A 22612-nucleotide genomic window follows, 5' to 3' on the forward strand; every position below is an offset into this window, starting at 1 on the left:
ATATGCGATAAATAACTATTATACTAACCTGTTGATGATGATGTGTGTGCTCCAAGCCTGTGGACATCACTACTGGTTTCTTTGCTGGAGGAATCTATCACAAGTCAATCATTAAATTTACCATTAAGACTGCAAACGATCACAATGCGCAAAAAATGAAGAATATTTGAAATAATAGGTTTTGCGGCATTATATGCGCTAGTCCCCAGAGTCTTTAAAATTAGCCAAAATAAGAAAAGTTGCCCCATCTAAATATCCTTGCTAATTTACAGATATAATTTAAGAATGATTCCTGATGTTGTTGTTGTGCTTGGTGGTGGGGTTGATGGTGTGGAGGGAGGGTGGCATAATTCATTATTTGTGAGGTAGGTGGCAGCACTGTGCTCACTGGGGATCCACTCTGCAGTGGGATCAGCTGATAGCTTCCATTCTAGAACAGTAGAGTATATTATAAATTGATAAGACAAAGTGCTATTTATGAAGCAACTCTTTATTGGAATCAGCTGTTAGCTACCATTCTATACAGGTTTAGTTGATTATTCATTCAATAGTGGGCTGCACTCTGCTCACTGGGGAACCACTCTGTAGTGGGATCAGCTAAAAGCTTCGATTCTAGAAACGTAAAGTACATTATATTATGATAGGTGCTGTGGGCTATTCAAGGAACAACTCTTCATTGGAATCAGCTATCCACTTACGTTCGACACAATTTTAGTTGATTATTTATTCAATAGGTGGCAGCACTTTGCAGACTGGAGAACCACCCTGCAGTGGGATCACACGATATTTTCTATTCTAAACAAGTTTTGTTGATTATTTATGTAAAAGGAGGCAGCTCTGTGCAGTACGATCAGCTGATAGCTTCCATTCTTAACAAGTTTAGTTCATTCATGTAGCAGGTAGGAGCACTCATCTGACAAACTATTTTATTCTAGAACAAATTAGTTTATCATTTTGTAGATAAAAGGAGAAATTGAAATACAATACACACTTCATGAACTTTAGCAACATTTTTTGGTATTTAGAAATATTTATACACTTTTAAAAATAATTGATTATATTACAGAAATCATCAAACATATGTTTCTACATAAAAAGCATTTCATATTACTTTTTTCAAATTTTGTAAGCTAAAAACAACTAGAATGTATATTTATTAGTATTAACCGTACATTTGAAAAGAAATACTATGTTTATGTTTAAATATTAAAATTTCAATTAATTGTTGCAAAAAAACAAGTTTGTATATGTTTGTTTAATGAATAAGCTAAAAAAGCATGATGGAAAAAATTAATTACATAAATTATGTATAAGCAAGGAAAATTGTGTCCATATGTGGAGGTAGGATTTTTGTTGGCAGTGTAGCTTCGAAAACGATAAACATCCGCTGTATTAGATCTGGTTCTTAGCCAAACTGAAAAATTATGTATAGCATTGTATTAAAGACAATTTACCACAAAAATTAAAATGAAAATTCCTTTTAGGCTAATAGAGTTAGCATTTGCTGACACTGTTTGTCTGACTGACTTTCTGTCTGTCCGTCCGTCCTTCTTTCTGTCAGTTTTTCCATCTGTCTATTTGTCCTTTTTTACGTCCGTCTGTCTGTCCGTCCGTCCTTCTTTCTGTCAGTTTTTCCATCTGTCTATTTGTCCAGTTTTACGTCCGTCTGTCTGTCCATTCGTGTGCCCCGATATCGAGAACAAGTAGTTTTTAGAGTATCTACTCTCCAATAATTAGTAATTACTCATGACTTTACGATCCCTCTCATGTACACTCGTGAATTATCAAAACAGATATTTCTTTGAATTACCAAAAACCCTAAATCTATTTCCCTTCCTCCAACCATTATAATGTTGTTGGTTGCCTGTCTTAGGCATGTTTTAGACTATTTTTCGTAGTTGTTTCAATTTTTTTCTTAAATCAAAATTTAAAGTAGGAGGTTCTATAAATTTTTAAGTTCAAATACTGTCAAAGTTTCACTTAATTCAATATTACAATAATATGAAAGCTTTTTTATATTAATTAATGCTTTGACTGCTGTTTGCTTAAAAACAGTTTTTCGGTAGTTTCATATGTTTTAGCTTTCTAATTATAATTCTCTGTTATCCTCCCTTCATTCATTTATCGTATGATTAGAAGTTTATCATATGGTCATGGATTTTCCACGATTTTCATGATTTTTTTACTCGTTTATATATTAGAGTTAAACAATAGAGGGGGAAAGGGTTAAAAAACTGTATGTCCCCACTTCGTGGACCCTGTGACACTTTCCATTGGATCTTTGAATATAAGCCAATGACGTCGTAAAAATTAACAGAGCCAAGTCGCTACAAAAGAGCAGAACGCAGTTTGATAGCAGATGAAAAGGTCCCAAAGAAAGGGGCCAGGTAGTTTTTTGAGTTAAACATCAATACATCAATTGTATTAACTGTTTATATGTAAAAAATATTACAATATATTTTGCCATACGCTAAAGTTAACATTTTCGTATTTGCTATAAAGAATAGATATTTGCCGCATGTGTTATTAATCATAAAAACTTTCATTAATGAATTTCTAGCCACACCCTCTCTAGTCAGGAGTATAATTATCACGCGATCTTTCTTGCAGAAATGGGGTAGAGTCCCTTTCGTGACAACGCCTCTTAAGGGGCGATTCGTTGTATTTTTACAGTAGTTTTTCTCCTATTTATAGCCCCTGCGGGAGCTCTAACCATACGGGGCCAAATGCCTAACCCTTCGGGGCAATCACCTGAAATAACCTATCAAAACCAACTGTGAAAATAGGATTAAACGCCCCTTAAAAGGCGTTGCCATTAAAGGGACTATACCCGAGATATGTTTCAGTTTTGATAAAGCTTTTAGGAGAATAACTTTTCTATATTTTTTTTATTTTTGGCTGCTATTTCAAATAATGAATAATACTATTCCAGTATTGCTCCGAAACTACTGGATTAGAACGGGTTCTCAGTCATACTGTAAAATTTTGTATAACATCGTATTACAGTAATTTTTTTTACAAATATTAAAAAAATCGTAAACTTAATACTAGTTTTGAAAGCTCGGGCCTTCGGCCCCTCAGGTCTGACAAAAATGGTTTTAAAGTTTAATCTTTTATTTTCATATCAGTGAATAGCTGTCTCTACTAATACAATGTATAATAATAATATCTAAAAAGTATTTTTTGGGGGAAATTCAACCAATCTGAAATCTAAACCTAGAAAGTATATTCAATTATAACAGTTAATGTAGTATGTCCATAACATCTAACTAGAATTTGTTTATGTTCCACAATTCAAAAGCTCCTAAAAATATACATAAAAACAATTTTCTTAAAAAACATAATATTCATCATAATTATCAATTCTAAATAAATTTGTAAAATAGAACGGAGCCATTTTAAAATCTAAATAATTAATATAAATGGCTTACTTTCATATTAATAATTTTCAAGTATTTTGAATATTTTACCTCATTAAAAATGAAGTAGCTAAACTATCAAACACTTTATTACTGTCAAATTGTTAAAAATACATTTTGTGCAATTTTCAGTCAATCAATCACTTTGATTTAGGGCTCGGCAGTTGATAATTTGTTCACGGTTGTTTGGTATTTACGGGAATTAGCTGCGACCAAAAAAATGATGATGGCCTGCAACTGCGGATTTTTTTTGCTTTAACGTCTGATTTTATTTATCGGCTGCAGGATACATACAAATTACACGGACCGCTAAATGCCTTGCTTCTTGGAGGACCTTTTAAGGCTGGGACTGCCGAGCCCTACTTTTATTATATACAATATGTTGACTGATGTTAGAAACATTTTTTATGTTCATTTTTCTTCAAAATTTTGTAGCATTTTGAATTTCAGTAACTTACATAAAGCTTGGAAGTTTTCATTTCGACCAAACACCTAGGGGTTAAAATAAGGCTTTAAAAATCTAAAAACTCTTTTTTTGCAAACATTGATTTTGTTAATAGAGAATAATTCAACTGCTAGCTAATTTTATTGAGCAACCAAATAGTAAATAAGTATTGGGACAAAAATCAGCCATTTGACGTCATAAAAATGAGTGATTATCCATTTATTTTTTAGGGGTTTTCTTTCCCACTTCTCCTCTCATCTCCCTAATTTTTATGACGTCACATGGCGTCACTTTGTTCCACTAAGTAAATGATAAAAAATATTAGAAAACCGTTTTAGTCGTGTTGCTACGTTTTTACCACTATATGACATTAAATTCTTAATATTAAATGACCTATTTGACAATATTGTTTTTTGGTTAATTGGCAATGTTGGCTAATCAGTGTAAATTGGAGGGAAAAGAATATTGATAGCTTCTGACATACTAAAAGATTGAAGTACACCTTACTTTTAAAATGTAAAAATAGATAGTTTATTTAGACTGGAAAGACACTTTTGGACATGTTTACATTTGCACAGACATGTATATACTTTTCATATCAGTCTTATCCACAACAAGGACAATTATTTCCATTTATTCAGTACGCATCTAAATCAAAGTAATAATCATTCATTAGTAAAACGAACATCTAAATTACTGTTGCATACAAACATGTACTATTTAGAGAGCAGCTAAGCTTTTCAACGCATTGGAATTTGAATCAAGTAACTCTAAATAAAATTGTTTAGTTTTACTGCTGCTATACTTATAAACATAATATCTTTTTATCATTCTAATATATAAAGTAGTAAAATATTTTGTATGAATCAATATATCTCACAAATAATGATCCAAAATTATTGATTTTTTTAGGGAAGCTTCATAAATGTATTAAGGTGGTTTTAGGCTATTGTTCTTATTTCTACTGTCTTCCCCTTGAAGTTACGGGGGAAGTAACTAGCATAAAACTATATAATATTCCTATGTCCTAATATTGAATAATTCTGACCAACGGAGAAGCAGCAGGTTTCTAGCAAGGTATATGAAGATTAATAAGTGCTTGATATTGCTGCGATACTGTGCTGCGATACTGTGCTTGTGGTATGGTCAGACCTCCCAGTGGTGCAAGCGGGAACACTCCCACCCGGGAGTGGCAAACAGGCCAGGAGGCCAAGGAGGAGAAGTCTGGAGATGTATTTCGTGCAGAAAGAACCGCCAGATACCTTTTGTTGGCAACAGAGGGAATGGAAACTAGCCAAATCCTTTCCCTCTTTAAAAACATGTCGGCTTAAGACCATCAATACACTTTCTACTACTACTACCAAAGACAGACGAAGAACAGAGGCTGAGATTAAAATAAAACTAAGGCAAATCCACCCCAACCCAGGACCCAGAGACAAGACAGAGGAGGGAAAGAGACGGAGACGAGAAAGGAGGAATACTAGGAGAACAGAAAAGAGACAAGCCAGAGAAAATACTGACCAGAACAGGAGAACAGACCAGGCCCTAAATATCATCACCTGGAATGCTCAGAGAGTATCACTAAGACAACAGAACAGAAGGAGACTGAGAGCAATGGCAGACAGAGCTAACAAAAACAATTGGGACGCAGTTTTAATTTCTGAAGTAAAGAGCGAGAGTCAAGGGACAATTTGGTTAGGGGAAAATGAAAACCTAACAGCTATCACCTACACCAACAGAGCTGCAATACTTTTAAGGGGTCGCATATTAGAGTCTTGGTGTGAAAATGGCCAACGCACCAAATACAATGAGAGAACAATTTCTATCAAATCCCTAGGACATTCCCTCACAGCCACATACATGCCAGTGTGGAAGGGAAACAATGAAGCAGAAATAGAGGAAGCTAGAGAGGACCTGAGAGTACACACAGAATGGGCAAACAAAGATGAAGTTCTAATAGTGGGAGGAGACTTTAACGCACACATTGGAGCCAACGAGGACAGAGCAGGAGTGTGTGGAAAGTTTGGATTGAGACAGACAAACAGACAAGGTCAAGAACTGATAGAGTTTTGTGAAGAAAACAACTTATGTTTCGTAAACAGTTTTTTCAATCACAAAAGGAGAGGAACATGGTTCAACCCGGCCCTTAGAAGATGGTATGAACTAGATGGATTCCTCATGCGCAATAACCAAAGACATAAACTAGTCAGAAAAATTTGCACAGTTGGAGAAAACTCATTGTCAGACCACAAACCAAAGAAAATGACGTTGACCATAGAAAAACCAAAGAAGAGTATACCATTTAACCAAAAACGGACACCAAAAATATGCTGGGAGAAACTGAAAGACGAGGTCATTGCCACTAGATACAGACACAGAGTAGAAATACTACTGGAGGAAAGAGAACGAGAACGGCTGCATGTGCCAGAACGGCTGGATGTGCCAGAACGGCTGGAGGTGCCAGAACGGCTGGATGTGCCGGAACGGCTGGATGTGCCGGAAGGGCTGGATGTGCCCGAATGGCTGGAGGTGCCGGAACGGCTGGAGGTGCTGGAACGGCTGCAGGTGCCGGAACGGCTGAACATGCCGCAAGACTCTACAAATTGGACAGAGATAACAAAAGTTGTGACAAAAGCTGCTGAGGACATATGTGGCTTACAAGAAAAAAAGATTGAGAACCCATGGATGGTCGGAAGAGACGAGGAAATACAGAGATTGAGAGCCAGAATAACTGGATGCCTTACCCAGAGAAATGACTGTATGGAGAGGAGACAAGTAGAAAGAAATGCCGCTGATATAGAAAGACTGGAAGCAGAACTAGACCAGATAAAAACACAACTGAAAGAAGCAAGGACTGACCTTCAGAGAAAAACTAGACTGTGGGAGAAAGAATGGTGGGACGGAATAATATCAGAGTGTGAGGAAGCTGGGAACAGAGGTGACTCTGGAGTGGTTTACAAGAAATTGAAAGAGTTGGGCACTAGAGGTATGACTAGAGCCCCAGACTCCACCAACTTGACTAAAGAGCAGTTTAAGAACCATTTTCAGGAAATCTCGAAGGATAGATTTGAAAACAACCCTGAAGACATGGAAGCAGCAGCAGATCTAGTTGAAGATATAAGTAACACTGAAGAAGCAAGATTATGGTCGGACATATTGGAACAGACTCCATCGGGGGAAGAAATTCTAAAGGAGATGAAAAAAATGAGAGAGTCAGCACCTGGAGAAGACGGAGTGAGGTTAATTTACCTGTTCAAAGGAGGACCAAAAATTATTGAAAAGGTTATAGAAATGGTTCAGTATATGTTTGAAAACGGGGCTGAAAAGTGGGATCTATCACTAAAAATTGGCCTGGTGATTCCACTATACAAGAAAGGCGACAGAAACAATGCTAACAACTACAGAGGAGTTTGCCTGTTGGCCATGGGTTCCAGGATTCTTGCCAGAATCATGGCCAGCAGACTAAGAGTGTGGTCAGAGAAAATGAACCTACTGGACGACGACCAAGCCGGTTTTAGAAAAAACAGATCAACAGCAGATGTTACGCAAATCATGTTTAGGATACAAGAGGACACCAGAGACTTACTTAACAGAGCAACAGCTGCAGGAACTAACATAGACGAAGGAGAAATGCCAGGAGCCCGTCTGTTAGATCTGAAGAAAGCTTACCCAAGAGTAAATAAACCAACACTATGGAAAATTTTAAAGAAATACGGAATTGGAGAAAAAGCTTTGAGAGTTATTTCTGACTTGCATGAGACTACAATGTATAAAATCAAGAGCAGAGAAGGAACAAGCGAGAGTTGGACACCACAGAGGGGACTGAGAGAAGGCTGCCCATCATCCCCAGTCCTATTCAACATTTTTCACCAAGTAGTGATGAGAATAGGAGCCAAAGCAAGGAAGAGAAAGGCGGATGAGACAGATATGGAGGTAGGCATCAGCTTCAAGTGGATCCCAGGTAGTGCCTTTCCAAGCACTGGAACATGGGAGAAACCCAACAATTCAGAAGCTAAGAGAATAAAGATTGACAAAGGACTGTTTGCTGATGACACAACAATTGCTGGAAAGAAAAAAGAGCTAAATCAGGGTGTTGACGAGACAAAGATGGTCATGAACATGTTTGAGGAGAGAAATAATGATGACAAGGAGGAGACACTAAATTTCGGTAGGGAGGATAGTGAAAAGATCAGAATGCTTGGATGTTACGTGGGTGAGAGTGAAGACACCAAACAGAGAAAGAAGAGGGCTGGAGCCACCTGGCTTAAGGTCAAAAACAGGTTAAAAGGCTCTAAATTGTCCAAGAAAATGCAGGCAAAAATTATTGAGGCCTGTGTTGAATCTACCTTACTTTTTGATTGTCAGACTAGGACATGGCACCTGAGCGAAATCAAGCAACTCCAGAGCACAATGGACAAAAAATATAGATGGCTGTGGAGTAAGAAAATCAAACCCCCACTTATTCAGATGCAAGAGGACGGTTATAACATGCAAGATGTCAGAAACGAATTGGACGTGAAGAGTGTAAGATGGAAAATTGAAAAACGAGTAATGGAACGGATTGGACATGTTTTCAGAATGGATGACGACAGAATGACGAAAGCAGTAGTATTAGGCTGGATGGAAGATTTGGAGTCATTTGACAAAGTTCCAGGAAAGAAGAGAAAAACCATACTGTACTGGAAGAGGCTACTGAGGGAGGCCAGTATAGATTACACACAGATCGGACAGCTGACAGAGGACAGGAAAGTGTGGAAGGCAACAGTCCAGGAACGGATGAAGTACCTGGAGTCCTGGGAAAGACGGAAAGGAAAGAGAATCCCGGAAGAAAGCGGCCCTAGAAATCCGGTAGACGACATTGACGACAACTTTATTTGCACCTACGAAAACTGTGGTATTGTTTGCGAAAACAAGACAGGTCTCATTAACCACAGAAAGAGAGTCCACGAGAAATCTAGTCAAAAAATGAAATTTACATGTGATTTATGTGGAGAAATTTTTGACTACAAGTCAAATCTAACAACACACATGAAGATCCCTATACACTATGAATAAAAACGGTCAGGTAAAAATAAAGTGGGGTCTCCAATTTAAGAAAAGGACACTCTTTTAGTAAAATTAAAAAGCAAAATGATTTACTTTGAATTAAAATAAAAATAAAAGTTGAAAAAAAAGATATAAGGACAAAGATAAAGGGTCAAACATTACACACACAACACCACAGGATCATACATTGACGCAGACAGAAAGAAATGTGATAAATGTGAGAAGATAGTCAGCAAGTCTAACTTTGCCAGGCACAAGAAGAAGTGCAATCCTGACGCAGAGAATGAGGGGCAAGCTCCGAGGTCCAGAAGAGCCCCATGTGAACAATGTGGTCTACAGTACACAGTACAAAATTTAGCCAGACATAGAAGGAAGTGTAGAGATGGGCGGTAGTGTCTTACGAGACAGAATACCTTTCAAGTCAAGTCAAGCTGCGATACTGTTGGACAAAATATCTTTTTTTGTAAAATAAACTTTTTGTAATTACTTCCTTATATTGATTATTTTAAATATGGGAACAGCTTTAATTCAAACTGTACCTGGCAAGGTATATGAAGGTTCATGAGGGCTTGAATGTCAGGCTGATGTTCTCCGCCAGTGGCCATGGTTTGTACCATAGGTTGGCTTAGCATTCCGTGGTAGTCTGATCATCAGGTATATTTAGCATTTTTTTTATTGTAAAGCATTATGTAGTGATTGTGTGCGTGTGTATATTAAAATCTCTTAAATCTTCTAGAGTTTTTTTTTACAGAAGCATTAATAGTCAAAGCAAAAATCACACCAAAGATATATAACACAAGAGAAGAAAAAAATCAACAGTGTACATTATAATATTCTGATGCTTATTTCAGAAGATGCTTTGGCTCATAAAAAGTAGCATCATCCCCTTGATTGTAGGAAAAGGGAACAATGGACCATGAATGAATCTTTCCCCAAAACTGTATAATCTAGTTTTTACCTTTGGTAGCTTAAAATTGTTTTGCAGAATGGTTGAAAGAGATTAGATCATAAAATAATTTGATCATAACGGCCCTTTAATAATTAGGGGGAATATTAATTTATCTTCAAGACTGTATGATAAATATGCCTGCAACAGATTTCTCTACGGCCATATCCATGGCAGGCTGACCGTTCTGGTAGCAGTAGTAAGAATATTCAGGTAGGATACTCAGCCCCCCTGCACTCGTCTGATACTGGCCCAGTCCATTTGTCACCTGAAAATTTAAGCTTGTAAAAGTCCCCTATTTCAATTTTCAATTTTATAAATTATAAAAGAAAATAGTTTTCTTTTAAATATTATATTTCTATCATCTATTTAATTTGTTTTATTTTCTATTATTACCAAGAAACAAATACAAAAGATGAATAAAAAACATTTAAAAGTAAATCAAACTGGTACTGAAAATTTTATAAACATTTTCTCTTATTTTTTGCTCTAAAATTTGGTGTTTCTTTTTCAAAATCTTTATTGGTTGGTTTAAACTTGCAGTACTAAATTGTTTAACCAATGTTTTAATCTACAGAAGAGTATTTCTTCTGTCTAATCTGTCATCACTTTTTATTCCATTGTCTTTTACTTAAGATCCCTAAGTCAACATTTATAATTAATTGAAAATTACAAAAACTGAGAAATTTTTAAGAAATTTTAATAGAACAATAAAATTATGTTTTCTATTTTAATTTTTCCCAAACAAATTTCCCTCCTATCCGAAGAAATGACTGTCTGGAATCGAATAGAAATTCTTTGAATGAAATTACAATACAGATTAAAAATTGCAGTACAATACAGTGATACTATGATAGGACAATGGTAAAAAAGTGTAAAAATCTGCCTTTGGTTACTCTTTTAGTTTTAGGGGTAAGATAGAAATGTAGATTGGTCAGACATTGAACTCATAGGACGAGACTCGACCAAGTGGCTGCAAAAAAGGAGCCGTGTGACGTCAATAGATCCATCTCATTTTAAGGGTTTTCATTTCCTACTTCTCCTCTCATCTCTCCCTTTATGACGTCACACGCCTAATTTTTTCTGCCACTTTGTCGGGCCTCTCATAGGACTAACTTCGTAAAATAAAGACTTGGTTGTCAGTATGAACATTTTTAGGTTTTTGGTAGCAAATAATTTCTCTAGCTATGGTTTATATTGTTATTTTGTTATTGCTGCGCTACTTTTGTACACAAGTATCCTTGTTTTATTATAAGCTTTGAAGATATGAATTGTGAAAATGAATAAAAATTGTACTGTAATAAAATTCATATTACCCTCCCATTTATTATTGTACAAAATTCTAAAATTTATTCTCATTTAAGTTGCATGGCAACTCTATAATACAAAGTTGAAGGTTAGTTCGTCGGCAATAATTTAATACTCATGAGAAAAGAAAAAGTGAAAACTGGGGAAGTTATAACTATGAAAACTCAACTTTAAAAGTTTTAAAAGTAGATTTAAAAATGGTGTAAATGTAAAGAAATGATATAAAAAATAGTGTATTTACGTTATCATATCAAAATATCAAATACTTTTGCATAAATTAGAGAAGAATGAAATTTGGTAAATAAAAAAGACACTCTACAATCGAAGTCTACTTTTTTAAATTTCTTATTTTCTTAAATAAAGCAAAAAATCCACGAATGTGATGATACGATGATTAATTGCAAATATCTGTAGAAAATACAACATTATGTGTGTTCATTCAAAATTTACTTAAAGTTTATAATGAAACAAGGGCAAAACGACTGTGGCCAAGCTAAATTCATAACCTAATAATCTTTTGCTGCCCCTCAACCGCATATAAGCTTTGATAGTAATTAAGCGGTAATCTGCTGAAAGCAACAGATGTACTGAAAATGTGCGTCTGTCGTGATTTGAGTTGTAGTTTTTTTATTTTAAGTATGGAGTGTCCTTTTAAAATATTAGAAATGACCAATGTCTGTGCTTAAAACATGAAAGAAAAGATGTTTTATAAAACTAGCCAAATTAACCCGAAGAAATTTTAACAAGCACACCATAGAGAAAAAAATAAAAGAGAGGAATCGAAGCAACTAGAAGACGAAAATAGGCAGTGGGCCTAGAGGCCTACTTAGCGCTGTTGCCGCGCTAAAATTTATTGCTATTCCACTACTTTTCAAATGGGAGGATTAAAAATTATTTTAAAAAATATTTTTTTACTTTTTACTATTTCCATATTTAGGGCAAGAATATTAGATTAGATATTTTCGTTTTAATGTTTTAATTAAAAATTACATAGAATTTTATTTTTATTTAAAAAAATTTGTTCATGAAAGATGAATCCTTCTATTTCTAAAAAGGGGGAAATTTTTTTCATAATGAACATTCAGCTGATTCTGACCGCCCACGGCTGTTTGCTAAATATCGCTTTTCTTTTTATTCACATTATTATTTATGATTGACTTACAAAAAGCCCTGGGCGGTTTTTGATTTTCGTCTGCTTCTAAATTTAGGGATGGGGAAGTAGTATTTTACCATGAAAAAGGGGTGAGTATTCATCCTCTTATCCTTTTTCCTTATGAAGCACACTTAATTCCAAAACAAACAGTATTTATGGTATTTATTTTGTTACGATAAGATAAAATCATATAAATTTGGAAGTTAGTTAAAACCAAATCATAATTCTGTAGAGGTGTTATAAACCCCTCCTGTATAGCCATAGACAAATTATTTTACCCTGGTTTAAATACTTTTCTTTGAGAAGCATTTTTGCTATGTAAATATTTTGAACTGAATTTGATGAATGCCTTTGCGTCTAGAAATGAAATTAAAAGTATTGGATGATTTTCGCGACGAAATATCCAAAGAAATTGTTTAGTAGATGATCTTTATAATTTAAAAGCATATACCTAAGCAGGGATAGTTTAATGGCACACAAATTTAACTTTTTTACTCCCCCACACCCCCCAAAAGATATGTTATTGCAGTCTCTCTCATTTCTTTTTATTTTTTTGACACCAAACTTTTCGTCTAAATAAACTTTTATGTATCTATCTATCACCTTAGTTAAAGTATTTTGCAAAATATTTTTATCTATAGTGGAATCATTACCCCACCCCACATTTTCAGTTTCTTTTAAAATTCAAAGGGAGTGGAGATTAGGCTGTTTATTACACTTGTCCTCAAAGTTATTTTAATAAAATTTTCTTATTCAAAGGCTCAACAACTTCGGGGACTATATTAAATTTTGATTGGTTGGATCATTAGGATGAGGGATCAAACGTTTCAACCACTAATTGTAATCAACAGAAGGGGTATTTTTGTTTATCATCATTGGGGATAAACATCAGAGTTGGGGGAGGGGTACGGTGTAGCTAATTTATGATATCAGGATTCAAAATATAAATTTAGAACTGTCTACCTAGTTATTATGGAATTTTCTTTCATTATCCATAATAGATAAAAACAGATTATTTTATCGTAGACAAAGCGTAAATACAAAATTTACAAGCCTTTGATTTAGATTGATGTACATCCCTAATAATGATAATCAAAATTACCCCTTCTGTAGAATAAAATCATTGGTTAAAAGAGCAAGTTTAAAGAAACCTTGAGTACCAACATATAGACAGTATAATGCCCCCTACCCCTTGGAAATTGTTTCATAGATTTTATAATATAAGTAAAACCAATTACAACACCCTTCCTTTTTATTCAATGCGCCTTACAAAAAAACGAAATCATCATGTCTATGAAAAAAAATGTACTCCAAATGAAAATTTGTACTTACCAAGGTTGGTTGGATGGTCTGTACAGGACTGTAGCTGCCGTGTAGGTTGATAAATCTGTTTACAAAATAACAACAAATAAAATATTGATAACCTAGTTTGAATTTTCATTTTTTTTAAATGAAGACATTAATTGTATTGGCTTTGCTGTAGAATATTGCTCATAATTGGCTTTATCAAAATCAGAAATAAATGTTATTTAAGTTTAATATAATATACAATATAATAGACAGTTAGACGTACAGATACAAACAGTTGAGTAGCTATGCCGCTAAAAAATAGTAAGATATCGCAAACGGTTGGATCGCTAGCTGACGACAATCCAAAGACCAATAGCCTTCTATAGGGGATATGACCATAGACGTCCAAGGGATGAATGGGTGTTTACACCTTGATACTTTGAAACCTCTCATTTTACACCCTCAAAAGCTTACTCCTATCAAACTTTTGAAACCCTTCTTTTTACTTGACGTTCTTGGATAAGCCCCTGGAGGCTGAGGGCGAAGCAGACTACTATTTCTAAATTTACTAGTGTTGAATGTCTGAGAGAGGCTATATTGAATAAATAAAGAGGTTAGGGGATAAATGGAATAGCCAAATTGAAGGAAAAATTGAAACAAATTGAATAAATTTTAGAAAGATTCTTTTTTTAAAAATCTTATGTTTTTTTATCTATTATAGAATCCCCCTTCCCCCAAGCTTATTTTATCTTTAGAATTTCTTTTTAGCCCTATGGGGAAGCAATATCCTCGCAGGGTTTTCTTAACACTTACAACTATTGACTATATACACCTAAAATAAGTTTTTTTTCTGAAATATTATTTTTTGAGATAAATTAACAATCTATTCTAGTATCTGTTTTTAAGTAAGTATTAAATAGTATTATATAGTTAAAATGTTTATTTACTTAAAAGCAGGTGCTTAATAGTTTTCTTAATAAAATACATATATAAATATTTCTGTCCCTTTACCGCTGGTGTGTATGTATAAAAGATCTAAGCTTTGAGAAAAAGAGATGAAACCCTTTTTATTTGATCTCTTTGGTCAAAAGACGTGTTGCTAGGGATGGTGCGGAAATGTAATACAACAAAGATGACAACATCCATAAAAGCAAAGCTCTGAAACGGTAGGACAATCGGACATTAACACTTGTATAATGTCAGAACTGAAAAATCAGAATGTAAATGTAAAAGAGTCAAAGCAAAATTGTAAGTAAATTTGATTAAAAACTGCTTGATACAGAATAATGTTTATGGACATAATTGCATTTTTAGGACTTGATTATAGAGTTGCTTTGCTTATAATATTGTACTTTGTTGTCCCAGGAATCAGTATACCAAAAATCAGACCAATCGGATAATTAGGTCACATGCAAATTTGTTGTTAAATATGTAAAAAAAATCAACATGTATAAATGGACGTACGGACATTCTGGTAATGATTATAGAGTTGCTACGCTTTCTAACTCGTACCTAACTTCTACAGGAATCACCATGCAAAGTTTGAAATCGATAGGACAATTATAACATGCCTAAATTAACGAAAAAAACTATCCGTTACGGACGGACGGACCGACCCTAATTATAGAAAAGCTTCGCTTTAAAAAAAACAAACAAGAATATTTCTATCCAGAGGTCGGCAGAAGAGGGGTATATTTTATACACCCCTTTAACGGGGGTGTCAAAATAAATAAATTTGCCCTAATTTACCAGTCCTAATAAATTACTATATGTAAGTGTATCATATGGTTTAGAATATGGATCTAGTTTTTTGTGCACATATATTATGCTAACCAAATGACATGTTTTTAAAAAAGTTACACCAAACAACTCCAAGGCCAAACAACAAACCTCCCTGACGTAAGAATAACACTCCTCTTTTTGTACCTAATACACTCCAATCCCTGGCAAAAACAGGCGGACGCCAATGGTTTTAATCTATAAGTAATATTTTGTTAAAATCAAAGTTCATTTAGATAAATCTTCACAGATACGGTCAATAAATAACTAATTAAAAATACTATCAAATACATTACTAAAGTCAAACTAACAAAAACAGATTTTTTAAAATCGTATTTTACGCCGCTTTATCCGTTGGTTTGCTATGGATGTTGTTATCCTTAATGTATTACTAAACTTTACTATCTATATAGGGAAAATATTTCTATGCTTTTTAAAATCAGCTTTTAGGTTATTATTATATGCAGATTTAAGTACAATTTTTCAGAGAAAATAAACCAAGATAGATAGATAGATAGATAGATAAAAGAAAAGAGGGGTGGGAAGTGGATGAAAAATTTTCCTTTATGTTCTATTCAACTACTATGATTGATGGACTAATTATTTTCAAGGGGAGAGAGAGGAACAATTTTATATAAAAAAAACATGGAATTGTTGCAAAAATAGTTATTTTTCCTAACTGTAATAAAGAATGCATATCACCATAAAAATCATCTTTAAAGGAATCCTGCAAGAAATACCACGCTTTAACTGCTGAAAGACTGCCACAAGTAGACCAAATACCCCAAATTTGAAGCCTTCAGCTTCTATAACAAAAAAGTTCTAGGCATTTTAAAATGACATTTTATGTACAATGGAAATTTTGAAAGAATTGCAATGCTCATGTTGAAAACTTTAAAATTAAACTACGTGGCCTAGAAACAAAATTATAAGCTTATTTTTGTCATAAATTTAGGTTTCCAGTAACTAATTATATTTTTACAATAAAAATACCAATTTTTATAGTCAAAATCATTAAAAAAAATTAAGTTTTACTTGCGTTGTACCGAATGTACTGTAGCAAATCAGAAGGCTGAATCAGCTTAACAACCAATCACAGCTAAGCTTGTATTAGTTTACCCCTTTGTTTCCGCTATGATTTTCGTTTAAAAATGCAATTTAAATCGAATTTTTTTCATAGATTTTGACTATGAAATGTGGTGTTTTTATTGTAAAAATGTAATCAGTTACAGGCAATCTGAGTTTCTGACAAAGATAAGGTTATAATTTTATGTCTAGGCAACGTAATTTAATATTGTTTTTTCTTTTATGAGCATTGGAAATCTTTCAAAAATTCCATTGTACATAAAATGCTATTTTGAAATGCCTAGAACTTTTTTGTTATTGAAGCTGCAGGCTTATAATTTGGGGTATTGGTTCTTCTTGTGGCAGTCTTTCAGCAGTTAAAGCGTGTTATTTCTTGCAGGCGTCCTTTAATTACATTGTATGGCGATATTATCCTAAATATTTTTAAAATAAATCCTAGCGCAAGTATTTTAAAACTATAGTTTGGAGGGTGGTGTTATCCTCCCCCAAAATAGTTTCCCAGGACACATCAGAGGCTACCCTCTAAAGGAGAAACATATCGGTTCAGTGGTTAGCAAGATCCTTTGGTAAACACAACGAAAAGACACAGATTCTGTTACATCATTCAAGAATCGTATTTTTAGAAAACTTATCCCTTCCTTAGATAAATTTTGAGAAAAAGAGATTAAGTTATGAACAAAAAGATAAATAGATACAGAGAAAGAATAAAATGAAATAGATAAATAAAAGGAGAAATATAAACCTAAGAAAAAATAAAAACTACCATAAAAACAAAGCTCGACAAATGAATATATCACTTTTAGAGAATGCTCTTTCAATATTAGTTATCATTGAATTACTTAGGATTCATAATATTCTGGATAATTTAAAATACAATTATGGCGATGCCAAGCTTATATTATACCTAATAATTCTAGAAATCGCCATTCAAAAAGTTAAGAAAATAAACCTTTTTACCAAATTCAAAATATCATTGAAAATAACATGTTGCTTAAATTATTCCAATTATTACAAAAATCCTCGTCCCCATATCCCTGGTTGTTGAAAGTTTGCAAGTGTTTAATTACAGCCCCAGAATTAATGATCAAATAAAACAGAAAAAGAAAATTATACTTTCCTCTTTTTTGCATTGTTAAAAATTAGCCCTCTTTATATTCTTTTTTAAAACCTAAATTAAAAGTTGAAATTACTATACACATGCTAAAAGAGAAAAAGTAATTAAGTCAATTACAATTTTGCTTATTTTATTTTCTTTTTAAATTTCATAAATGTCTGCCAATTCGCATTGGTCTTAATTGAAGTAACAACCAACAGACTCCCATCTACATACGATTGCAGTAGTAAAAAAAAGGTTAGGTGGGTGGGAGAAGTTTTTAAGTTAGAGACCAAAAATAAATTGTGTAAAAGTATTTTGTTGAATAAGGGTATTTGTTTAATTAAATTTATTTAACGATGCCAATTAGCAAACCAGTACATCGTTGTCTTAGTAGCGCAGCTCCTATGTAAATTAGGTTTGTTTGTATGTTTGTTCTCTTCACTGCCTTTTTAAAAACTTTTATAAGAACACTATAAAGATTCCCTGAAAATTTAGATCCAGTAAAAAAGCTGTCAATCAGAAATTTTTGTATGCAAAATAAAAATAACATACATCCAGTTACTTCACTACACTATTATAAGCGCCGCTATTATATGTTCACAATGTATAATGATAAAATAATATCGTTTTATACAATCTTGAATAAAGCCAAAAATACAAAGTGTTAAAGAAATCCCCAGAAGGAAAAAATTTAGCATTTTTACATTGATGCTAAAGTTAATTTTACTCATAGCTCTAAAAAGATCTCAACAATTCTTTGTGACGTTAGGAAAAACTGATTTAATAGAAAATATAACTAAAAAAATATAATAAAGATTAGATTAAAAAGACTTTTTATTTTACAAGATCTTAAGGTGCACACATATAAAAATCCTACAGATTTATTATTTAAGATTATGGGCCTTTTTCGTTTTGTTTCGCTAATTTATGTGAACGTTTGAAAAAATTGGCCCTTTCTTTCTTGTCTTTGTGATATAAATTTACACTACTCTGCCAATTCAATCTCATTATATCGATAGATAGATAGATAGATAGATAGATAGATAGATAGATAGATAGATAGATAAATAGATAGATAGATAGATAGATAGATAGATAGATAGATAGATAGATAGATAGATAGATAGATAGATAGATAGATAGATAGATAGATAGATAGATAGATAGATAGATAGATAGATAGATAGATAGATAGATAGATAGATAGATAGATAGATAGATAGATAGATAGATAGATAGATAGATAGATAGATAGATAGATAGATAGATAGATAGATAGATAGATAGATAGATAGATAGATAGATAGATAGATAGATAGATAGATAGATAGATAGATAGATAGATAGATAGATAGATAGATAGATAGATAGATAGATAGATAGATAGATAGATAGATAGATAGATAGATAGATAGATAGATAGATAGATAGATAGATAGATAGATAGATAGATAGATAGATAGATAGATAGATAGATAGATAGATAGATAGATAGATAGATAGATAGATAGATAGATAGATATATAGCCAAAATTGGAAAATTTTCCAAACTTCAAAAAGAATATTTTATTATTGATAGTAGAAACATTTCTAGACAAAGACAGAAAATTGAAAATAGAAAAGGACAAAAATAGGAATAATATTCTTAAAAGACAACCTATTATACATTAGAGTTTCTTTAATATCTTGACAATTTTTATTTGTGCAACTTAAAAAAAATATGCTGAATTTGTTTATAATAATGGGATCATTCCATTAAGTATCTAACTAGCATTAAATAGTAACAATCAAAACCACTATCATTAAGCCTAAATGGATTAGAGAAAAAAATAACTTAAAAGAAAGTACAAATAAATTTTTTACACTTATTGGTTAGTTGTGTTACATTAAAGTCAAACGATAAAATGGTGTCCAAGCAATTAGATAATTATATCATGTAAAAGGCGTCTGTAAAATTCTCAAGTAAATGGTTCATCATAATTTATAAAGGAGAAAATTAAATAAGAAAACATAATAACATTTAAGAGAGATTTTATATATAAAACAGTTATTATATTTAAAGAAAAATATGTCTTTTCTTAGTAAATATTGTATTTTTAACATTATTATTTGTTTTTATATTTACTTATTGAAACCAATAGTACTGAAGGGAATAGTAGTGAACAAGGGGAAATTAGAATTTTCTTACTTATTTTCTTTATTTTTAAAATAACTTTACTTTATTTTTTTATGTAACACAAAATAATAAAATCTAATCTAATATTACTCCTTTATTTAAAGTAGTTTGATGTTTGTCTATAAACGAACTTTTGTTAATAAAGTATGAGATGTATAAGAATTTTTTAACACAAGAAATCAGAATGTGTAACAACTAAAACTCAACCAATCCTTAGATTGCACCATCTTTCTTGGCCCGCCTGCCAGCGGGCCAAGAATTCCCCAAACTCATAATATTAGTGTCACACACAGTTGGTATCAGTTTTAACGTCTCTTGCATGACGCAGTGATATTCAAAGTAAGAACCGACAGTAAGGAGGCATGTGATCATTTATGCTGATATCGTTGATTTGAATTTAAGCTGAGACCAAATGATGTACTACATTATTTATTGTTAGTTTGACTTCTACAAAGCGTGTAATAGAAATATGTATACAGTTTTTTTTACCATGAAACCCTAAGCTAAATAATTCTACTTAATTTTTTTTATAGAAATATTATTTATAATATTATATAAAGTATTAAGGTTATTTGCTTGTTCATTAAGATCTTACTAACCGCTATTCACAAATATATTTATATCAAATATAAATATTCAGATTAATATAAGCTTTGTTCTACCCTTCAATCCCCCTTTTAAGCCACTAGATGCTAAGGGACGTAGATAATAGTTTAGAATACAATAAATAATACTGATATACAATACATAACGACACACGTAATGACTATGCTTTAAATTTGATTTTCTGCAGAACGAATTCTTTCTAAGCCTATTTTGATTTATGCATTTTGTGTTCTAAAGCAAGAATTTATATTTTCTTTGGATCTTGTCCATCTTACTAGGAAGCTAGTAAAAATGGCTGACACAGATTATGACGTCAAAAAAAAATTAAATGATGAGAGGCTAGTATACACTGTAATTGACCAATGGTAAAATTTATAGTGGCCTCTCATTGGTTAATTTTTTTTGACGTCATAATCTGAGTCAGCCACTTTTAATACCTTTCTTACGAGACCAAAATGGAATAAACGTGTAAAAAGTAGCTTCTTGTGTATATTTGAGTCCAAGCTATTGTGATACCATATACTAGCAACCGTCAGGGATTAAAAAAACATTGTACTGTAAATTAAACTGGTTATACTGTTTTATTAACCTGTTACATTTTAATAGACGTTTATTTATTCTTTATTAGGTTTTGCAAACTTTTAAAACAATGATTATAATGTACAGAAGGGTTATTTGGATCCATTGTAATTGGGGGTGTACTTCAGTTTATCTTTGGTTTTCTTATCCATTAAGATCACCGGTAAACGTAGACTGTAGTAGCACAGGGAGTAAGGGAGGGGACAATGGGCAGTTAATTCAATTTTATAGTTGTGACCCTTTAAGGTTGAAAACCCAGATATTTCCAGATAAAACAAGTATTTGCAATATAGCAACCTTTAGTGGAAATTTTTGACTTTTTGAATTGTTTTTAATTCGAAATGCACCATCCTTAAACTGATGCTTTACTACAAGCCTTTGATTCTAGAGATCAAGACCCTTGGTTACAATTCATTTCCTTAATTGTTATTATTTAAACTTCGGAAAATTAAGAAAACATACCATTTTACTTTTACAACATCTTTTACCCAAATTTTTTTATTGTATTTATTAAAAAGCTTAGACATGAAAAGCCTTTAGATAATTATATTACAAAACTTACTAAAACAATTACTTTCCTACAGAACTTTTAACTCAAGTTATTTCATTTAACGAAATAAAAATGAGATACCTTGCGTCAAAATTTCATACTACATAAATAAAATAGTTGAGAACTTAAGTACATCTTAATTTTAAAGATCTTAAGGTTTAAGTAACATATCTTAGGATAACTGGTAGCTGCGCTCCCAGCATCCAGGACAGAAAAATAAAATAACACCATCTTGAGATTTTAATGATAAACAAACCTTGAACAACTCCGGACTTCGTGAATTTTCCCTAAAATTTTGAAATTAATCGGATCATTACTTACAGAAATATTAAGCTAAAGACAAAAAACTTTTGCCTTTACATTAAATCAATAAGAAACATCTAACATGTCTAAAGTAACGAAAAGAGCTAACCGTTACGGACGTACAAATGTGCGGGACCTAATTATAGGAAGGCTTTGCTCATAATAACTAATAATCTTATTATAATTTCTTTCTACAACACACTAATCGGAATGAATTAACATTAAACAAGAATTAGATATAAATAATGTAATGATTCAATTTACAAAATAATTTTCAAAATTAAAATATTCTGTCTGCTTGTTATTGTTTATTATTTTGTTGACGCGCTAGTTTGCCGCGAGATTATGCATGATTTTGCGTGACGTCATTCATAATTGGTCCCCAAGATTGGTTAGAAACTGCTAAATTCTTGCATGTTCCCTTTAAGCCAGTCCCCAAAGTCTGAGACTCCTAAAATTGAATATTCGATCCATTGTCCCCTCCCTTACTCCCTGGTAGTAGCATGTCCATCTGTCGTATATCAGAACTGATCCTATTCTTCTAGTTGCGGCATATATACAAATATGTATATTCACTTAAAACAGAAGATTTAATATTTTTTTAGCAAAACCATTCACTTATTCTATCCTGTAAAGTAGTAAGGTTTTTTGTCTGAAGTATAGAACGTAGCTGATTATGTTCTCCTTTTCTTGGAAGGTTCACATAGGTCAAGGGATGGTTTTAGGCTATTTTTATGTCTTTTCCTTTCCTCTCAAATACATTTCCCCCTTAACCCTTAACAGTCGGGCCCCTTGCCGCACCTTAATCAGTCGGGGGGGGGGGGGGCGTT

General features: G+C 32.8%; 1 protein-coding gene across 2 annotated transcripts in view; it reads right to left on the reverse strand.

The window, feature by feature from the left end:
* Positions 1-22612, reverse strand: part of LOC145331844 (uncharacterized) — a 79054-nt gene that overhangs the window by 36994 nt on the left and 19448 nt on the right. The window contains exons 2-6 of one of the 2 annotated variants that reach the window (XM_080176693.1): positions 13650-13704; positions 9998-10124; positions 9450-9553; positions 293-430; positions 29-94 (exon numbers count right to left, since the gene is read on the reverse strand). In XM_080176693.1, the coding sequence (XP_080032819.1) occupies positions 29-94; positions 293-430; positions 9450-9553; positions 9998-10124; positions 13650-13704 (490 nt within the window). Of the gene's footprint in view, positions 1-28; positions 95-292; positions 431-3877; positions 3912-9449; positions 9554-9997; positions 10125-13649; positions 13705-22612 lie in introns of those variants that run through there. The other variant, XM_080176694.1, reaches the window with a different exon arrangement.

This window comes from Acartia tonsa, chromosome 11 (assembly GCF_053477335.1).
Source record: "Acartia tonsa isolate MP-2025a chromosome 11, ASM5347733v1, whole genome shotgun sequence".
NCBI classification, from domain to species: Eukaryota; Metazoa; Arthropoda; class Copepoda; order Calanoida; family Acartiidae; genus Acartia; species Acartia tonsa.